Genomic DNA, 22,597 nt, shown 5'->3' with positions numbered 1-22,597 from the left:
TGTCCTTTAGTGATGGGTGGTGATTTTAAAGCCGTTTATAATCCTGCACTGGATAAATCTCACCCTGATACTACAGCTAACCCATCCTCTAAGTTATTACTCTATATTATCACTGAACTTAATGTAATCAATCTTTGGAGAATCCAGAATACTACATCTAAGGACTTCACTTTTTTTTCTAAAAAGGGTGGAACGTCTGATGGGAGGACCTTTCAAATTTTGTAACAACACACCCTTATGGCACAACTTAAATTGTTTATGTTGAAATCGGCCATCTTGGTCTACATTGGGCAGAAACACATGCGGTGATTTATATGATAACCAGGGACTCTGTTCACTTCAAGAACTAAGAACTAAGTTTTATTTACGAGTATCATCATATTTTGTCTTTTTTCAGTTACGTTCTGCTCTCAAGGCCTATGGAGTTCCCTGGGCATCCCCTATTTCCTCTCATCCTATATGGGATTGGATCGCACCACCCTCTGGTCGGCCATTTGTTTCTTTAATATATAGTAAACTTAATGATCACACTGCAAAGTCTCTTTCTATTAAATCTATCTGGAATCGTGAATTAACAGATTTTGATTTATCGGTCGACTGGGAGAGGCTGTGGTCTAATCTAATCTTAACTTCTAAAAACTTGGCTCATCGTCTTATCCATTTCAAAGTCATCCATAGAGCATACACAACTCCTTACAAGAGGTTTCAAATGAAACTGCAATCAACCTATAACGGTCATATCTGTAACTCTGTATCAGCAGGTACTTTTCTCCTCATGTTTTGGGAATGTCCAATTGTTGTCAATCTATGGACTCATGTGAATTCTGTTTTGTCCTTTTTACTGCAAATTGAAATTGTTGATCGTGTGACTGTTGTTCCCCCCTCCCTGTTGTTTGTTTGAGTGGATGTTGTTTTGTTGATTTGGAAAAAAAAAAAGTTGATCACAAAGAAAAAAAAAAAAAAAGTAATATTTGAATAGCCTTACAGAAATCACACACTGGGGATTCTTCAAACTCTTTAAAGTAAAACGTGTTTAAGTCTTAAGTGTGGCCGACTACACATTCAAAGAGATCAGTAAGCTTTTAGGTTTTTGAAAAAAAAATTATACTTTCATTTAGTACGGATGCATTACATTGATTAAAAGTGACAAAAACATCAATATATTACAAAGGATTACTTTTTCAAATAAATGCTGTCCATTTGAACTTTCTATTCATCAAAGTATCACGGTTTCCACAAAAATATTAAGCAGTGCTACTTTTTCAAAACTTAGGAAATAGGAACAATGCAGCACAGGCCCGATAACCACCAGCTACAAAATCTCTCTCACAACATCATTCTTAATTACATTCTAAAAATAATTTATGAGATTCAGTGAGAAAATCTAAAGATGTGCAAGAATGAGACGCGTGCACAGACTTTGAGAAATGTGGGCTGACAGGGAAGAACGACTCTAGTGGTTGAACTGTGACTCTGTGTCATTTGCCCCAGGGGCATCAATGCCAAGGGCCATCGGAGCGCATATCGAAGCCTGGGAAAGAGGTCACTGGCACAGCTGCATCTGCTCAGGAACAGGTCATGAAATACGTAATACCACAGAATATTTACCACAAAACCAGTTAAAAGTTCTTTCTTGACCAACAACCTGTATTTGAAAACCTGTATTGTACCACTTAATCTTGATAGTTCTTGATCATTATTACTGATATTAGCTGTAAACAATTAATAATAAACAAAGACTTTAACTGCAATTAAACCTGCCAACAAGAACACTGTTTGTAGCTTAAAAACCAGCCATAAAAATTATCTTGATTGCCTATGTTGTCAAAAGGTTTTATGCACTTTTTAGTTAAGTGCATCTAGTGGTCAACCCATATATCAGCAGATATTTGGCATTTCTTAAATATCGGCATTGGCCGATAAGGTTTTCTGTTTGGCCGATGCGTTTGAGGCGGGACCTTTATTTTGACGGTGCTGAACAGCAGCGCCTGAGCAGAGCGCTCACATTTTCCCTCTTGTTCGCTGTCGTCATGAACAGTTCTGTCTAATACGGATAGAAGTCTGTCTAATAATCAGATAGAATCATTAAACAAAGGAATTAAAATGTATACAAAAAGTATTATAACGATTGCTTTTATATTATTAGTAATAGAAAGGCAAACATTATAATACTTTCTTGTTTGCCGTCAGCATTCAGCAAATGCGCATTTATATCAATTAAACAAATCTTTGAATGACTAATGAATATTTAATTTCACAAACCTTGCAAACTTAGTTTAATCCAGTTGTGAGCGCTTATAAAGTGTGCATTTATATCCTGCATGATCGTGTGTGCTCTGCGTGACGGTCGGTCAGTGAATTGAATGCGGACAGGAGGAGAGTTCAGCGTCACTGGAGACACGTGATTGACAAACTTTAAACTCGTGATTTCAAATTATGCTGCTATCCATTTGCCTACTGTCATATTCATGTCATTTTCACTGTGTGCTGTGTGCAAAATGAGTGTTACCTTGGCTTTATTTGAAAAAATATGATTCCCAATGCACACAAACTTCCCTGTTGGTTACAGTGTTTACTTCCTTTTCAATTTTTATTAAATATTATTTATTTGTGAAAAATACTTGGTCCTCTCAAGTATAAGTATGTTTATTTTACACATTTATTTTTAAATCCATTTTCAAATTATTTCAAATTTCTTAAATATGAAGTAAAATAAATAAATTTAAATCGGCTTTATATCGGCCACCCTGCTTTCCAAGATATCAGCATCGGCAGTCAAAAAACCAACATCGGTCGACCACTAAGTGCATCAACAACATTGTCAGAAACTATGAAAATGTTTTGTTTTTGTTTTTAACTTGGACATCAACATCTGCAAAACCTTTGTTTTTTTGGCCATATTTAGATAATTTGCATTGGTCAATAATTGTGTCCACTTGGCCAATCATTATTAGTTTTAGTACTTAGTAGTTCCCCATTGTGTCATTTCTACAATCTACTGAAAACCTCAGATTATGCATGGTTTCTGTTTTCAAATGTGAACGTTTCAGTAAAAACGGCATAATACTTTTGCAAAAATTCTGGTAATTTTATGCAAGTCTTCTCTCTAGTCATCAGCCGTTTACAACTTTACCACATCTTTGTCATTTATAGTCATGGCGCATAGTGTTTGCTCTTAAAATCGCAGTAGGTTTTAGTAGAAAGTTTGATGCAAATCTGTGAAAGACTCACAAAAGCCCTGCAGAACTCCAGTACATCTTAGACATCATCACACAAGCACCATTTAAAACTTTGAGTTTCATTTTCTTTGAGCTTGAAGCCCAGACACTGACCTGAGGCGAGAGCAATTTAAAACACAAGAGAAATAAAATGTTACCAATCTACAACATCACTGGCATGTTTTCAAAATAGACAGGAACTGAAGCAGAGACGAATATGCCACTCAGATGCCTGCCAGTTGCTCATTTTGATGACTCGGGATAACTGTAGGGCGGCTACAGGGCTCAATAATTGATGCAAATGAAATATTAGTTCTCCATTTAAAATATGCAAAATCTTAAAGTAACAGTTCAAAGAATGTCAATTCTGTTAGTCAAAATCGAACTCCTGTGAAACACAAAAAGAGATGTTTAGCAGAATGTTCACGCTGCTCTTTTCACACAATAAACACAACTGGACAGGAAAATTTTGGATGCATTCCTCACACAAAGCTAGGGTTGTGCAATATCACCATTTTTGATCTTGGCCGATTATATTGTCTCCGCGAGTTCTGACATGCATTTTTTTTTTAGCACGTACACCTGAAGCGCACGCACACTAAAAAGCCTGTCAAACAGTGCCTGTTTACTGGACTAAGCTATCTTTCGCGTCTGCGCTAATACAGTCAAATACACACAAGGCTTACATATAAACACAGCTGATCTAAAGTGAAAGTAAACAGTTCAGAGAAAAATGGATGCGTGCCTGTATATTAAATATTGTTGCATATTAAAAAATGTTGCCGCTTGTCATTAAAGGAAAAGTTCACCCAAATATTAACATTTTGTCATTATTTACTCACTCTCATGTTGTCCCAAACCTATATTAATTTCTTTCTCGCGCTGAACACAAAAGAAGATATTTTGAAAAACGTGGGTAACCAAATTGTTGCTGGTCCCCACTGACTTTTTTTTTTAAGGTCCCCATTGGAGAGCAGCAACTGTTTGGTTACTCACATTCTTCAAAATATCTTATGTGCAACAGAAGAAAGAAACTCATTCAGGTTTAAAACAACTTGAGAGTGAGTAAATTATGACAGAATTTTCACATTTGGCCTTTAATGTTAACAAAACACAAAGAGAAAAATCATTCACTGCTCTTGAGTCTTGACTTAAGAACTTTAATACAGCTGCTTCAATAAGTGTATAAATTATACAGTGCAGTGTAAATAGTGTTTTATTTTTATATTTGTTCATTTAATTTCTTGAATGCTACTGCTAAATTTACCTACTGCACCTGAAAAATAAAGCACTGTTTGTTTTATTAGTATATTATGTGCATTTGTAATGTGTATCTTTGTTCTTATTTTTTTAATAACAAAGATAAAATAATGACAGAGATTTTTTATCTTCGCCCACTTTGGCCTAAATGTTATCTTTTTATTTTATATTAATTGGAAGGAAATACTGCAAATTTTACACATTTTCACTATGTTAATAACAGAACAGCATAAAAAGTGACTGGAATCTTAGCTAGCACTTTTGTTGCATGGAAAAAAACATGCATAAACATTCTGTGTAACCTGTTGTGTTTCACAGAAGAATAATTGGGTTTGGAGTAGGGATCGACCGATATGTGTTTTTCAGGGCCGATGCCGATACCGATTATTACAGACCAAGTGGACCGATAACCGATATTTTTAACCGATATATTATGTCTAATGTAAAAATGAAAATTAATGTCAAAATTAAGAATAACAAGGGCTCTGACAAAAACTGCCTTCCCTGGTGTTGATTGCACTTCTTACTCTTGTCATCCTCCATGCATTCATCTACAATAAGGGTAATATAAAGAGAGTTAAAAGTGGGGCCACTGCACGCTTCATGATTAAGCCTATGAATACTGTACTACAGCTAAACAGCTTGGGGAAATGTAAGTATTTGGCTTCAATAATTTACATGTTAGAAATGTATGTGGAATAGCATAACCTCTCATAATTATATTATAAAAGTGTAAATAATTTAATTGTCTTCATAGCTCCATTGTAGAAGTTGTGAAGAAGACTGCAACTATTTTAATTAAACTATAACACTAATAGCCTGTTAGGCACACTTGGTTCAATAGCCTATTGAAATGTCACAATTTATGTTGTCATAATCTTGGCCTGTGTGACAGTATCTTAATCTTGCCTATGTGACAGTAATTTCGATTAGTTTTAATTTACAGTGCAGTGCAAATGAAGCCATAAAACATTAATTTCAGTTATCTTTTATTCAAATGAGAGTTAAACTAAATTTTTTTGGCAAACAAATGGGTTTACCATTCAAATTAAAACATGGAATAAATAGCGTATTGTGTGATTATTCTTTTAAACAAAAGTTGTTGTTGTAGTAGTAGTAGTACTAGATAAACCGAACTTTTATTTTGACAGGTTGCCATGAGGACGTTTCTGTATAGCCTATGTATGTGATATGACGATCGTTTTACTCAAATGAAACGGTCAAATGCTCATGAAGCAACTGTCAGAGCAGTTCTGGGGATGTTGGTCATGTATTTATGTCCTCATTTAGTGAGACGGCAGATGCTGAAAACACCGCGAGCGTCGCGCACTTCAGTGTGTGTGTGTGTGTGTCTGTGCCATTCACATATACAGAGACACGCAGAACATACAGAATTCATATTTAAATAAGTCTTTTTGCAGCTTAATATTTACAGATACTAGTCCATAGCGCGAGTCGATTTAAGTGTACTGACCTACTTTTGATTAGTTCATCCAAACTTTGACGAACTCTGTGACTCCGCGTTATACAGTAAATACGACTGGATTCCGCGATTCCGTCTGCGTTTTCCCATCGCGGAAACCATAAATAGATAATATTGAGGTGTTTTGCAACTTCAGTGTAGTGGATTGTGATTCATTGCAACTTGAGCAACGTCTGCTGCTGCCTTTGAGAGACAACTGATGCGTGATGATCACTGAAACTGTAGCAAGCGCTTTCAGTGAGAGTGCCTTAGTCTTCCACATTGATTGGTCTGACTCGTGACTCCCAACAAATCAGATGCGCGGTGGGCGGAGACTGCTCGAGGCCACAGAGTGGTGAGTTCTGACAGGCTGCATCAGAGCCAAATAGCCCGTTTCAAAATTAAATAATTATATCGGCACATCGGTTTTGAAAATGACCGATACCGATAATCATAAAAATGCTTAATATCGGCGCCGATAATCGGCCAGGCCGATAATCGGTCGACCCCTAGTTTGGAGCAACAATAGGGTGAGTAAATTTAGGACTTCAACATCTGAAACATAAAGGAATCTCCAACAGAGTCTGAATGAACTACAGACATCACTTTTTCTCTGAGGATTAAACCACACAACACCATTTCCTTAGCATCAGCTCTACACCTGTGTACATTATCCACCACTAATACAACAGCACATTGTACGTGGATCACTAAATTAACCTTTATATAAAACCCTCACATATATAATCCAAAGGAAGCAGCTGAACAACACACAAAAAAAACAGAATGCACTAGATGGATGCCCAACCTTTTCATGAAAAGAGAAAAAGAGCAGTCGTGGGGAAGCGTCTGAGAGACACACGACTCGAGCGGTAAACAGGAAACGGATGAGATAATGATGAAAATGAAGATTGGCAGGCATTATACAGGCCTACCCTTTTCTCTGCCCTCTCTCTAGTCTTTAACATACAGGAGATCTTTATGTAATTGCAGCAGCCCAAGTGGCAGTGAAGGATGGAGGCGCAGGTTGCATAACACAGCTGTCACTGATGCAAACAGCATGTTCTCTGAGGTTATGAGCATGTGATGCTCTATTCATGTCTCCGTGTGGGGCTGTATTTGCATATTGATAGGCTCCTTTTAATTTCCATTCTTGCTTTATGGTTCCAAGCGGGCTGTTGCTTTTTGAAATACCAAAGACTACTTTTTCAGACAGACAAACATCACATAACAGCGCTGACAGATCATCAATGAGATTAAAACAACAGTTAAAGGGACAGTTCACCCAAAAATGAAAATTCCTTTCCAACCTGCATGTCTTTCTTCTGTGGAAAACAAAAGAAGATATTAAATATCTTGATATGTTCTGATAAATGTGGGCAACCAAATAGACTTTGTGACTATTTACATCCAAATAGACACAAATATTCTCAAAACATGTGACCATGGACAACAAAACCAGTCACAAGGGTCAATTTTTTGAAATTGAGATTTATGCATCACCTGAAAGTAATAAATAAGCTTTCCATTGATGTATGGTTTGTTAGGATAGAACAATATTTGGCTGAGATACAACTATTTGAAAATCTGGAATCTGAGGGTGCAAAAAAATCAAAATATTGAGAAAATCGCCTTTAAAGTTGTCCAAATGAAGTCCTCAGCAATGCATATTACAAATCAAAAATTAAGCTTTGATATATTTATGGTAGGAAATTTACAAAATATCTTCATGCTACATGATCTTTACTTAATATCCTAATGATTTTTGGCATAAAAGAAAAATCGATCATTTTGACCCATACAATGTATTGTTGGCTTTTGCAACAAATATACTCATGCTACTTATGACTGGTTTTGTAGTCCAGGGTCACATATCTTCTTTCATGTTCCACAGGAGAAAGAAAGTCCTACAAGTTAGGAACAACAAGAGGTCTTTTGTTACTCTTTTAACATTTAATATTCATTCCAAACCCAAATATTTGTATTTTTACGCTACATCTACGTCATCCGCTGGAACGCCACTCTCTCGTTAACGAGAGTACAACAGTTAGAGGAAGCTAGAGATTACGGTTTATAAAATGTAAAATATAGCCTAGATATTATTCTTACACAAACAATTCACTTCATAAGGCCTTTATTAACCCCTCGGGACCTTGTGGAGTACTTTTTATGATGAATGGATGCACTTTATTTTGCTTCAAAATCTCGACCGCCATTCATCTGAATTATAAAGCTTGGAAGACCCACATGCGAGCTGTGCCAAGCTCTACCTAGACATTTATCATCAAGGAGGAACTTTAGACCTCATTAGAGTCAAACTGTATTGATTTCTACTGCACATGCAACCGAATGATTGCCAGTGTCAAGAAAATCCAATCAACGCAGTCACAAGAATGAAAAAGAACAGCCTTCTGACTCCCAAATATCCATCGTAAATCTTCCAGACAGGAGCGTCCACAGACACACTGCCAAGTTCCTACACATGATCTCCGCTAAACCAGGATGCTGTGGCGGTAATTAAACACCTTGATCGCCTAGTGCTTCATCACACCCAGCGTCTCTCTCACTCTAGTCATGAGTTTTCACCGTGCGCTGTTTTGAAGTCTGACCAAGCCCACACTAATCCCAGTCTTAACAAAGCACTGATCTCAAATCAACAAAGGAGAATTAACGTCTACGGACTTAAAACTAAGACGGTTACTTAAATGAATAGCGCACCTAAAAATACAAATTATCATAATTTGCTCATCCTTTCAAAGTAAGGCTTTCCTTCTTTGAAACACACAGCTGTCAAACAAGGAATCGTTCGAACAAAAATGAAAATCTGCTGAACATTTACTCTCCCTCAAGCCTTCCAAGACGTAGATGAGTTTGTTTCTCTATCAGAACAGATTTAGAAGTTTAGCAACACCACTTGCTCACCAATGGTTCCTCTGCAGTGAATGGGTGCCGTCAGAATGAGAGTCCAAACAGCTGATTAAAAACATCACAATATTTTTTAGAACAGCTTTGGACTGTTTTCACTTGTAAACACTGATTGGTCTGTGCATATTTCTCTCTTTTCACTGAAGAAAGCAATATTATGGATAGAGAACATTGTATTTTAGCCAGAAGCAATGGTTAAAGGTTAAAAATGTCTTGAGTTTTTTAATTTTTTATTACAAACACACAACTTCACAAAACATTAATTGATGGGCTGGAGTTGTGTTTGGACTTTCATTCTGATGGCACCATTTACTTCAGAGGATCCATTGGTGACGCAATGCTAAATCTATCAAAATCTGCTCAGATGAAAAAACAAACACATCTACATTTTGGATGGCCGGAGGGTAAGTTTGTTTTCAACAAATTTTCATTTTTGGCTGATCTATTCCTTTAAATTTAAGCCTGAATTTAAAATTTTAGTTACATTTTAATATTTAGTTCAACATTAGTCAGTCCCACATATAAACCTGTCATTTGACTTTATAAAGCTTTTGAAAAATAGCACACAAATTATATGGATTGCTTTTAGGGTGCTTTTTTGGAGCTTGACAGTCTCTGGTCCCCATCCACTTCTATTGTTTTCTGTAAGTATTTTTCTCCTTTGGTGTTCCACAGAAAGAAAGTCATACTGGTTTGGAAAAACATGAAACGTTTTCATTTTTGGATAAACTGTCTGCTTAAGCAAACAGATTCAGGCAACAATCGAAACTCTACAGCTAAAAGACACCACAAAAAAAATTTGGTTGGTTGGTGGTTTAATGAATGTAATCATCCCATCTCTTAACATGCCGAAATCATAGTTTCCCTTGTTGCAACTCTTTGTGGTGATTTACAAAGAACTTTAACTACACGTCATTGACTAAGACCAGTCATCGGTTGAAATGCAATGTTGACTGAGTAAGCATTAACACAGACCTGTGCTTTCCCAAGAAATCAAGCCATACGCTTAAACAAAGTGAGCATGTTTGCCAGTTAGTTAGTCTCTAGAAGAACCGGCAGGTCCACTGCTTTTAAATAAACCACTTAGCAAACAGTAATTTGATCAACAACATTAGTCTAGACAACTCAAAGACCTTTTGTAGACTGTCTAAACGCATGTATCCTGCCACCAAAAATATTCACGATGGGACAAGGAGTTTCAGGACATGTCTTTGTTATTTGTTATCAGAATGAGAAATAATGATGCAAGCGCAACAAAAGATGATGCATATGCCTGTCAACTGAAACGGATATTGATGATGAGCACATCACAATGGCAGATAAATGAAATTATACCCTGAAAAGGAGCTGTACTCCCAAAGGAATAGTGTTGGTGGGTGGGAATGGTTAGCGGGGAGGGGCGCAAACCCCCAAAAAAGAGTGAACCCCTTTCTAGCAACATGAGATGAGGGACAATAGCAGTTTGTCAGATGCAGTGTGTTGCTGATGCTGATCTTGTAACTAATGGCAACAACAGCATCAATACAACCAACTCAATCAGTAGGAGGAAAGTGGAGGCAGTTGAAATGGTCTGCTGTGGAAAACCAATAAACACTGAGGCTGATTGTGAAGGATTTAATACAGAAACACAACTTACCACCATCCCTATCTCCAGCTTAGGCGGGAGGGACCAGCAGGGCTCCGTGTTTGGATCAGGATGCGTTTCCAAAGTTCCTTCCCACATCAACGCTTTTCCTTACATCCTGGTTTTATTTCACAATAGTGTAGTAACAATCTGGATCGCGCAGAAGCACCACCAGACGCCAAAGACTGAGCGTCGTTTGAACGGAGAACCCCAATAAAGAGCAAAAAGAGGAAGAGGAGGAGGAGGAAGAAAGGTCCAGCGCGCCCTCAAGCAACTCCAAAAATCCCGCTCAGATACATAATGTCACCATTGTGACATCCAAAAAAACATTTACTCAGACTGTAGACTCAAATCAAGCCGATTCCCAGGAACAGCGGCATCGTCCCCGCGTGTTCTCCCGCCCATCTCCTCTCTTTGCTCGCTGGGAGAACTGAGGGGCTCTTCGCCGCTCCCAAAACAACTTGTGGGCGGCCTCGCTTTACCCAAACGCGGTCGAGACCGTTTTTTATGAGCTGTGTCGACGCGTTGCAAAATATGTAGAAGCTAATTTAGTCGTCTGCTTCCGCTGAATGCGACAATAGCGCTGTTTGCTGTACAAAATAATACTTTTTAAAATATAACCAAGCTGTTTCCCCCTCTTTTTCAGAATGGAATCTTCCACCGAGGTGGCCCGTTGGACAAAAGGAAGCCTGGATCGCGACGCTGATCAATGGGCGGAGGCTCGCAATCGTCATCCAGTAGAATTAACAAAAATAATGAAGGCTAGAAATTTTCCTAAATATTAGATTTAAAATTATGAGACCCTAATTTTTAACCAGTATTTTTGTGATTTATGTTAAGACAAACACTGGTTTTATGGACTATTGTGGCATGTAAAATGATAGTACCATGGTATTCTTTTACGTAGCTTGCTAGTTTTTAAGTAGTATCATAAAATACATAGTACATAAATATGGTACTCAGTCACTACTATGGTATAAATAAAAATAAAAAAATTGAATAAATACCTTAGTATTCTTTAAGTACCTTGGAGTATCATAGTACATAAGTGGTAATCAAACATGGTATATATGGAAACAAAGTTCCCATACTTTTTTCATAAGCAGTACTAAGGTGTATCACAAAGTACTGTAATATTCCATGGTATAAATATACCATGGTATTTCAAGGTACTTACAAGAATGATGTACCATATCACAAGATTCCTGGGAAATACTGTAGTTTGTACATGAATATGGTAACTACACGAACAAATATAAGAAACTTCACAACCAAATATGAAAAATGAAAAACAGAGTAATAAATGTGAAAGCATGAACAGAGACGGTACACACAGAACAAGTATATTTTCAAACAGGCTCCTGAAAACAATCAGATGACATTAAAGTAAAAATAAAGATCTGTCTTAATTTTAAGAATTAAAAACTCACATGTGGCTCTACGGTGCATTTTCTCTGGTGTTGTGATGTGCGTATATTCTCAGTTGTTTGTCAGACAGGTTGATACACGAGCCATTTCTGCTTTTTCACACCAGCTTTAGGAAATGAGTCTTTTAGAAATACATGCAAGTGGGCGTGTGTGGTTAGGTGAAAAACAAACATTTAGCTGGCTACCACCAGTAAATATGAGAGCTTTTCACAAATAATTCATAAATGGTATTTTTATAATTATGCGTTTACATTTAAATTATATGTATTATTAACATTTACAAGAGGTTTTAAAAAATATTTACCATTCAAGACAAAATAACAACCAAGCGATGCCCCCTGGTGGGTGTTTTCAGAGTAATCAATTGAGGTATTCAATGTTTTGAATTGAAATGAGTTAAAACAGGTTAGAATTTAAACTAAAGAAACTCAGTTTATTGAAAAGATTTACCTTTTTACACATATTACTTAAAACATCCAACTTATATAGTAACAAATGTAACTGCCTTGGTGAACTTAAAAGTTAGTTGCTTCTGAGAGATTTGAAAAAAATAAAAAAAATTTGAGGAAGAAAACAAAACTGACATTATCGACACCCAAACCAGTTTCATTACCACACTTTATACATTTAAAAATCTTTCGACAAGTGAAAGAATTTGCATGATTTTTCAGCATGCTAATTGAGGGAGAAGTCAGTGTGTAATACTACACATGGAAATAAATGTAGATTTAATAGTAATAAGGGCCATATGAGAAGCTGACGCTTGTTTATTTGCAACTATTGCAGGAGTGTAAGTGATTCCTACTCCATTATACAGGTCCTGGGTGACACAAACAAATCAAGTCCACAGTTTCAGTACAGATGGATTATCTCAGTCCCAACTTCTTTTTCTCCTTCTGTTTCTTGCGCACGACCTCCAGATTACGATCCTTCCATGAACTCTTCCTCAGTTTGATGGGTCTGCTGCCCACATACCTCCCTTAAGACAAAGACAAGAGAATGTGTTTAGAGCGTGATGATCATAAAAAAATAATTCATTTTGATACAGTATCATATCAAAATGAAGCTAATTTTCCCAATTCAGGCCAATACAGATCAATACAGTTTGAGTCATTTTCACTCTCAATAAAGTCCAGGATCATTTAACATTTGTTTAATAAAACTACTTCAGTGTTTGCTTAGTTATTTTTGCACTGTATATTTCTGTCAAATAAAATGTAAAATAAATTTTTTTTTTAAATAAAATAAAATACACTGATGTTCAAAAGTTTGGATTTTATCTTGTTTTTGCACAGCAAGGCTGCATTTATTTGATCAAAAATACATTAAAACTGTAATATTGTGAAAATTATTTTCTGTTTGAATTTAAATGTATTTTATTCCTGGGATGCAAAGCTGAAATTTTAGCAGTCATTACTCTTTAGTGTTACATGATTCTGCAGAAATCATTTTAACATTCTGATTTGGTGCTCAGGAAACACCTTTATTACTATCAATGTTGAAAATGAAAATGTTAAAAATGTTTTTGTGGAAACCGTGATGCATGCAGTTCTTTCAGGATCCTTCGATGAATATAGAAATTCAAAAGAACAGCATTTATTTGGAACATTAATGTCTTTACTGACACTTTCGATAAATTTACAGCATGTTTGCTAAATAAAAGTATTAATTTAAAATAAAGAATTAACACTTAACATTTTTCATTTTTGAACATTATGTATATGCTGATATAATGAACTGTATTTCTTTGTATTGATCTAAACACACATTCATTATCATCCTCATTAACTCACCGTTCATTTCTCTCATGGCGCGCACATAATCATTGGGATCTTTAAAGCTCACAAAGCCAAAACCCTTCGTTTTCCCAGTGCGTTTGTCTCGAACAACCTTCGCCTTCAGGAAGGATGGATAACGGCTAAACGCTCTCGCCAGAATGTCATCATTCACCTCATTCCCCAGATCACCACAAAATATCCGGAAATCATCTGAGAAACCAAGAACAGCATAGCAATTATTTATGTGCTTGGCTTCTATATTAAGAAAATATAAAGAGAAGACTACTAAACTAAATGTTTACTAAATGTACTAATTACTAAATGTCCACAAACCTGGATCCCACTCTGTTAGGCTGGTGTCCTCCCATGTGACACCAGCTGCTACCCGGATGCATTTCTTCACCTTTTCCTGTTTTCCTTTCTTCTTATCTTCTGTGCTAGTTTCAGCAGGCTGTGCACAATATGTTAATAAGAAATAATTAGAACAATATTCATACCAAGAATTCCTACAGAGTAAACTATTTTTATTTTTAAATTAACTTTCTTTATCCAGTGTTGTAACGGTTACAAATTGTTTTCATTAATAAGGCTGAAATAAAATAAAATATAAATTTGAGATGAAAGAATTAAACCTAAACGAAACTTATATGACATTAAATGATGCCATAAACAAGTCTGGTTTTGAGTTGTAGTGCTAAAACTACTAAAACAAAAATGAAAGTGAATTATAAATATTCAAATGAAAAAAGCACATAAACCAAAATATAGAACACAAGCTAATTTAAAATATTAATAAATATTATTATAGTATTAATTATTACTAAAACAACACTACTTTTGCTTTTCATCCAATAGCTGTTTTATATTCTTTCATTATGTGATTTGTAAATGTAAAATGTGTTACTTTGTAAAATGTTTTACAAGTAAAATGTGTTGCACCCTTAATGGCATACAATGGACTAGAGATGGCTTATCCAATGGAATAAATTCAGGGCTGGACTATCTCTTTGTCTAAACAGGGGACAGTGTAACATGTCATCCTGAATCATATTAAACCTCGACATGTGTAGGCTCAGGCTCCGGCATGCTCGGTCCGATCACGCTGTCATCGGTGACCGACTCCTTCTTTGAGTCCAGAAGCCCAGCTGCTATGACTGCGGCCTGCTGCTCCGCCACCAACGCTGACAACTCCTCCTAAAAAAAAAAAAATAAATAAAAAAAAATAAAAAAAATAAAAAGATGGAGAGAAAAGATTTTAGACTATTACAACGGAAGCACAAGGGGCTTACAATTTCTCACAGACACGCATACTAGTTTTTATTGTGAACCATGTCAAAATGGATGTTGTGGAAATGGTAAACAGGTCATATAGACAATATGTAAGTGGTGTGTTGATACTTTACCATGCGTGCTTGTTTCTGGCTCTTGAGGTCATTTCTCTTAGGCGCAGGAGGTGCTGTGTAAACAGTGGGGGCCGCCTGTATAACACTGGGACTGATCTTCGGAGGGTCTTGAGGCATGGGCCGCGGTGGTGCTGAAGTCATAGGGTTCATGCTTCCAACCTGCCAATAATTGAGAAAAACATTTGAGATACTGACATGACCATTTTTACTGTACAAGGCAACCTTGAAATGAATAAAAAACCCAGACAGCTGATTAAAATTCAGAAAATACCCACTAGTGGCATGGGTCTCATGGGCGGTCCGACTGGAGCCATGGGGGACTGAGGGGGTCCTGACATAGGAGGAGCCATCATCATGGGTGGAGGAGGAGGTGGTCTGGGAAGAGGAGGTGCTATCATGCCCTGAGGAGGTGGACCACGCATCAATGGCATTCTCGGACCCCCTGTGGGGAAAAAGAAAATGACATTAAAAATGCATAATCACATCTATTATGTAAAATATGATATCTGATATGTAAAATGTATTTTCAAAATACTGAATAAATATATAAAATATTAACAAAATAACTATTTTATTTATACACACACACATATAGCTACACACACATATGTATACATATAGTGAGGAAAAAAATTATTTGATCCCCTGCTGATTTTGTACGTTTGCTCACTGACAAAGAAATTATCAGTCTATAATTTTAATGGTAGGTTTATTTGAACAGTGAGAGACAGAATAACAACAAAAAATTCCAGAAAAACGCATTTCAAAAAAAGTTATAAATTGATTTGCATTTTAATGAGTGAAATAGGTATTTGACCCCTTCGCAAAACATGACTTAGTACTTGGTGGCAAAACTCTTGTTGGCAATCACAGAGGTCAGACGTTTCTTGTAGTTGGCCACCAGGTTTGCACACATCTCAGGAGGGATTTTGTCCCACTCCTCTTTGCAGATCCTCTCCAAGTCATTAAGGTTTTCGAGGCTGACGTTTGGCAACTCGAACCTTCAGCTGCCTCCACAGATTTTCTATAGGATTAAGGTCTTGAGACTGGTGTAAAAAAGCTGGCTGAAAGCCTTACGCTGGGCTTTGCAATGTCCAACTTTACGATAAATATTTACACGTTGCACCAACTAAAACTACAATCAGGCGCAACTACGCCCGGTGTAGACGATGCGCGTCCACGCTGACACATTCTCCCGCAGTTATAGATATAGGCGAGATGACGTTCATGCTGCAACAAGTGAAGCCACCACACCATGATTTCATTGAGTAAACATTTTCTAAAATGTCTGCATTTTTATATCTGAAGTCTCCCTGCACATTCCCATGACAGATTTATAATAAACAGATAATAATCCCAGATCATATGTAATATTTTACTGCATAATTACAAGCTGTACATAAATATTTTTTTATTAGTTCAATTTCTGTCGGTAGACTAGTCAACAACGAGCTTCGCTATTGATATTGCTTATCCTGCCCGAAAAGACCATAAACATTACAGTTCACGTCTGCAGTAATAATTTACTAACAGACATGAATCCTAAAAACTAACAATTTCCAAGCAAATCATGACTTTTCACTTTACACCTACCTCTGACTAGGTGTAAGATTTAGTGTCAGACATAGCACTACGCCGAGATGGTGCAACGGGTAGAAATTCTATGCATGACTTAAAGCGCATTTTACGTCCAGCCTACTCTTACAACCGGGTGTACGTCCAGCTGGTGCAACTGGCCACAGGACCTTAAAGTGCTTCTTCTTGATGCCTTGGCCGTGTGTTTTGGGTCATTGTCATGCTGGAATACCAATCCACGACCCATTTTCAATGCCCTGGCCCTGATGGTACATGGCCCCGTCCATCGTCCCTTTGATGCGGTGCAGTTGTCCTGTGCCCTTAGCAGAAAAACACCCCCAGAGCATAATGTTTCCACCTCCATGTTTGACGGTGAGGATGGTGTTCTTGGGGGTCATAGGCAGCATTCCTCCTCCTCCAAACACGGCGAGTTGAGTTGATGACAAAGAGCACGATTCTGGTCTCATCTGACCACAACACTTTCACCCAGTTCTCCTCTGAATCATTGGCAAACTTCAGACGGGCTGTACATGTGCTTTCTTGAGCAGGGGGACCTTGCGGGCGCTGCAGGATTTCAGTCCTTCACGGCGTAGTGTTACCAATTGTTTTCTTGGTGACTATGGTCCCAGCTGCCTTGAGATCATTGACAAGATCCTCCCGTGTAGTTCTGGGCTGATTCCTCACCGTTCTCATGATCATTGAAACTCCACGAGGTGAGATCTTGCATGGAGCTCCAGACCGAGGGAGACTGACAGATATTTTGTGTTTCTTCCATTTGCGAATAATCACACCGACTGTTGTCACCTTCTCACCAAGCTGCTTGGCGATGGTCTTGTAGCCCATTCCAGCCTTGTGTAGGTCTACAATCTTGTCCCTGACATCCCTGGACAGCTCTTTGGTCTTGGCCATGGTGGAGAGTTTGGAATCTGATTGATTGATTGCTTCTGTAGACAGGTGTCTTTTCTACAGGTATCAAAATGAGATTAGGAGCACTCCCTTTAAGAGAGTGCTCCTAATCTCAGCTCCTTACCTGCATAATAGACACCTGGGAGCCAGAAATCTTGCTGATTGATAGGGGATCAAATACTTATTTCGCTCATTAAAATGCAACTCAATTTATAACTTTTTTGAAATGCGCTTTTCTGGATTTTTTTTTGTTGTTGTTGTTGTTATTCTGTCTCTCACTGTTAAAATAAACCTACCATTAAAATTATCACTGTATGTATATGTATGTATGTATGTATATATATATATATATATATATATATATATATATATATATATATATATATATATATAAACATATATATATATATAAACCCGATTCCAAAAAGTTGGGACACTGTACAAATTGTGAATAAAAACAGAATGCAATGATGTGGAAGTTTCAAATTTCAATATTTTATTCAGAATACAACATAGATGATATATCAAATGTTTAAACTGAGAAAATTTATCATTTTAAGGGAAAAATAAGTTGATTTTAAATTTCATGGCATCAACACATCTCAAAAAAGTTGGGACAAGGCCATGTTTACCACTGTGTGGCATCCCCTCTTCTTTTTATAACAGTCTGCAAACGTCAGGGGACTGAGGAGACAAGTTGCTCAAGTTTAGGAATAGGAATGTTGTACCACTCTTGTCTAATACAGGCTTCTAGTTGCTCAACTGTCTTAGGTCTTCTTTGTCGCATCTTCCTCTTTATGAGGCGCCAAATGTTTTCTATGGGTGAAAGATCTGGACTGCAGGCTGGCCATTTCAGTACCCGGATCCTTCTTCTACGCAGCCATGATGTTGTAATTGATGCAGTATGTGGTCTGGCATTGTCATGTTGGAAAATGCAAGGTCTTCCCTGAAAGAGACGACGTCTGGATGGGAGCATATGTTGTTCTAGAACTTGGATATACCTTTCAGCATTGATGGTGCCTTTCCAGATGTGTAAGCTGCCCATGCCACACGCACTCATGCAACCCCATACCATCAGAGATGCAGGCTTCTGAACTGAGCGCTGATAACAACTTGGGTTGTCCTTGTCCTCTTTAATCCGGATGACATAGCGTCCCAGTTTTCCAAAAAGAACTTCAAATTTTGATTCGTCTGACCACAGAACAGTTTTCCACTTTGCCACAGTTCATTTTAAATGAGCCTTGGCCCAGAGAAAACGCCTGCGATATGGCTTCTTTTTTGACCTATAGAGTTTTAGCCGGTAACGGCGAATGGCACGGTGGATTGTGTTCACCGACAATGTTTTCTGGAAGTATTCCTGAGCCCATGTTGTGATTTCCATTACAGTAGCATTCCTGTATGTGATGCAGTGCCGTCTAAGGGCCCGAAGATCACGGCATCCAGTATGGTTTTCCGGCCTTGACCCTTACGCACAGAGATTGTTCCAGACTCTCTGAATCTTTGGATGATATTATGCACTGTAGATGATGATAACTTCAAACTCTTTGCAATTTTTCTCTGAGAAACTCCTTTCTGATATTGCTCCACTATTTTTTGCAGCAGCATTGGGGGAATTGGTGATCCTCTTCCCATCTTGACTTCTGAGAGAGACTGCCACTCTGAGAGGCTCTTTTTATACCCAATCATGTTGCCAATTGACCTAATAAGTTGCAAATTGGTCCTCCAACTGTTCCTTATATGTACATTTAACTTTTCCGGCCTCTTATTGCTACCTGTCCCAACTTTTTTGGAATGTGTAGCTCTCATGAAATCCAAAATGAGCCAATATTTGGCATGACATTTCAAAATGTCTCACTTTCAACATTTGATATGTTATCTATATTCTATTGTGAATAAAATATAAGTTTATGAGATTTGTAAATTATTGCATTCCTTTTTTATTCACAATTTGTACAGTGTCCCAACTTTTTTGGAATCGGGTTTTATATATATATATATATATAGAGAGAGAGAGAGAGAGAGAGAGAGAGAGAGAGAGAGAGAGCAAGCTGGGTAGTAACTGATTACATGTAATCTGGATTACATAATCAGATTCCAAAAATTAAGTACTTGTAATTAGAGTAAGTTACATTTTAAAATACTCTTAATCAGAATACAGTTACTTTTTTTATGGATTACATATTCACACAATAGCAAAAAAATATTCATAATTCATTGATTCTCCCTAATTTCTCATTTTCATCTTTTAAATTTTCATTTCTAAAATAGAATAGCAATTATATACATATTATATATGTATATGTAGTCCAGTTTTGTGGACATTCACACAAAGATCAGTCATTAGTCAGGTGGCGACAGAATTTGACTTACACAAATGATTTCAGGTTTAAGAAGGGTTTCAATATTGCATCAACTACAGATGAACACATTCATTTTTATTTTAATTATTACTCTGTAGGTTTTTTTAACCATGTATTATAAATGATAATTAATTAAAATGCACATATTCACGTTATTTCTTAGTTACATGTAATGCAGGCATTCCAAAACTTTTTGTCATCTAAACCTTATTCAAATGAACAAAAGTTTTAAAGAAAATATAGGACTGAATCTGATTACCTGGTCTCTGTAAGACGTGCGGGACAAATGCTGGACGCATCATTGGAGGAGGCGCTACTGCCGGCATAGCTACAGATAAATAACAGATGATTGTCAGCTCATTTCTATATATAACTTTGTCTTAAAGTATGTAATGAGAAAATGTGGATTTATATAGATGTACCAGGACCAACAAATGTAGGTGGAGGACCAACTAAAGTGGCAGCTCTTGCATCCAAACTCTGCTGGACCTATGAAAAACCACAAAAAACTAGCTTGTAAAATAAGGAATTGATGAATGCTTTAAGCAATATATATATATATATATATATATATATATATATTTTTTTTTAAGTATATATTCAATATTTGCTATTTTCTAAATTACACTTTTTACTTAAGTTGTTGTAATGATTTGTAAACGTGTCATTAAAAAATAAACAAGTAAATTTGAATAATTTGTAAATTAAAAACAACAAAAAGAAAAGCATTTTCACTAATAGCCTTACATTTTTGGATCTCAGCTTATAAAAATATGCAACATAAAATATTAGGGATATTTTTTTGAGTTAGAAAGAACTAATACCTCTCTGTAGGTGTTTGTACCAATGATGGGCCTGATGATGGGTACAGCTGGCATTGCCAGAGCGACTGGCACAGCTTCAACCACTGTAGGTGCTACAGGTCCTCCCAACACCTCCTGCTCAAACCTACGGGAGAAGCATGCATACTGTCAGAAACGTCCTATTCTACCCACTCCAAACACTACAACACTGCCCTGAGAGCAACATTACACTGCAAATAAACAGCTGGAACTGAACATGAGAGAAAGCAAATGTGAAGAACTCACAGCGCCATCTCTGCCTCCATCTCCTTCAGGCGCTCCTCTCCAGATTTTAACGCCATACTGAGCGTTATCTGCAATAATTAAACAAATAATTAAGTCAATAAGTATATAAACAAAGAAACCTCAATAAATAAATCAATGGCTGTGCCTCAAATCAAATCGCAGCTACTTGTCTAGCATTTTGGGGATCACAAGCCTGTTTCATCTGCACCTTTTATGGCCAAAAATGCTGCACACTCCTATGATGATTAAAAAGATGCAAACCCATGCACTCCATACATGCTGCACACCCTTGAAATTCAGTTCACTACGTTTTGAGAGACAACCAATGTATCTTCCGTACAGAAAATGAATAGGAACAGAAATCAAGCATAAATAAAATAAAGAGCGTCTGTGGTAAACTGTGCTTAACTGTCTAGTTTACAGAAAAAAACACTGTTTGAATCGATTAATTATTAGTAAAGGATCGAGAAATAATGTTCAGATGCAACATGATTCTGTTTTAAAGCTCCAGACTGAATTAAACTTTATCTAAAGGCTCGCTACAGTAAGCTAGTTTTAATTAAATACATACTCGCCGTGAAATCTGTCCTGATGAAGAAATTCAAGCAAATATGCAGGAATAAAATAAAAAGACAGATTAACAGAACTGGATCATTTGTTTTCCTCAACGTTACCGCTCCTCTAGGCGCGGATGAAATACGTCACACGAGTCCTTTGGTCCTTCTTCAGTGAAGGCGCAGGAAAGTGAGATCATGTTAGGTCTCTGGTATCTCTTCGTTCAAAAAAGGAACAAAGAGCTGAAGAAGAAAGAAAAAACAAACAAACTCCAAATCACTATTGATCACACATTAGTCACTGTGTTACAGGAGAATTATTTGTATTATTTAGACCGTACGACAAAGTATAGTTATTATATTAACCAACATAATACTAATTGTATCAGGCATATATTACTTATAAAAGGGTTTCCAAAGTCATAGAAAACTTGGAAACACAGAACATAGAAAACATAGGAACATAGGTCGTAGACATTTTTATTAATGATTTAAAAAAATAAAATAAATCGTTATAAATATTTAATCAGCCGTAAATTACACACTGTAAGTGTGATCAATATAAAATGAAAACTGGTCCGTCATTTTGCTCAATCACTGAGGGCATAGGTTTTTTTATTAAATGAGATTTTTGATGTTAAATAGCAAACGTAAATCTGAGGTATACTTTACAATTAGGTTTATATTTAAGAACAAAAATAAAATAGATGAAATATATTCGTCCTCCTCTTGGCAAAATAAATATTTTGATTGAAATTAAAAATGTATTATTATAACTAATTAATGATAAGGAAATTTAGAATCGAATAAAGCTTGTTTGACAGCAGGGGGCTCTATAGACTAGCAATGCTACATGACTTTGAGCCTGAACTCCACAAAAACTGTGAGAAAACAGACGAGTTGAGATGTGCTGTTACAAACGTTCACAAGAACGTTCACACTACGCTCTGAAGTAGGTATCACACTAATTAATACAGTCAGGTTTTTGGAGATGTGGGCCTACAATTTCAATTCCA

At 36.7% G+C, this 22,597-nt stretch overlaps 2 protein-coding genes across 2 annotated transcripts in view; both read right to left on the bottom strand.

The window, feature by feature from the left end:
- The window catches only part of arhgap33 (Rho GTPase activating protein 33), a 62,659-nt gene extending 49,871 nt beyond the window's left edge, over positions 1–12,788 (bottom strand). The window contains 1 exon segment of the mRNA XM_058746573.1: positions 11,920–12,788. Within this exon segment, the coding sequence (XP_058602556.1) occupies positions 11,920–11,938 (19 nt within the window). The 5' untranslated portion in view covers positions 11,939–12,788.
- rbm42 (RNA binding motif protein 42) lies at positions 12,784–21,083 on the bottom strand. The gene is made up of 10 exons (XM_058746588.1): positions 21,028–21,083; positions 20,764–20,887; positions 20,362–20,428; positions 20,199–20,267; positions 15,374–15,540; positions 15,099–15,257; positions 14,752–14,889; positions 14,029–14,146; positions 13,711–13,905; positions 12,784–12,896 (listed from the first exon to the last, which is right to left on the bottom strand). The coding sequence occupies exons 1-10, from the start codon at positions 21,081–21,083 to the stop codon at positions 12,784–12,786; spliced, it is 1,206 nt and encodes a 401-aa protein (XP_058602571.1).
- Positions 21,084–22,597: the final 1,514 nt, after the last annotated feature.

The sequence above is a fragment of the Onychostoma macrolepis genome, chromosome 16 (assembly GCF_012432095.1).
Source record: "Onychostoma macrolepis isolate SWU-2019 chromosome 16, ASM1243209v1, whole genome shotgun sequence".
NCBI classification, from domain to species: Eukaryota; Metazoa; Chordata; class Actinopteri; order Cypriniformes; family Cyprinidae; genus Onychostoma; species Onychostoma macrolepis.
Note: the sequence above shows the minus strand (reverse complement) of the source record. Positions and strands in the feature narration are given on the sequence as shown.

Excerpts from the sequence above, each read along its gene's own strand:
- rbm42 (XM_058746588.1), bottom strand. The coding sequence starts at position 21,083 with ATGGCGTTAAAATCTGGAGAGGAGCGCCTGAAGGAGATGGAGGCAGAG. Across the intron at positions 15,541-20,198 it reads GCACGTCTTACAGAGACCAG|GGGGTCCGAGAATGCCATTG; the intron begins GTAATCAGATTC and ends TTTTCCCCACAG. Across the intron at positions 15,258-15,373 it reads CCATGAGACCCATGCCACTA|GTTGGAAGCATGAACCCTAT; the intron begins GTGGGTATTTTC and ends AATTATTGGCAG.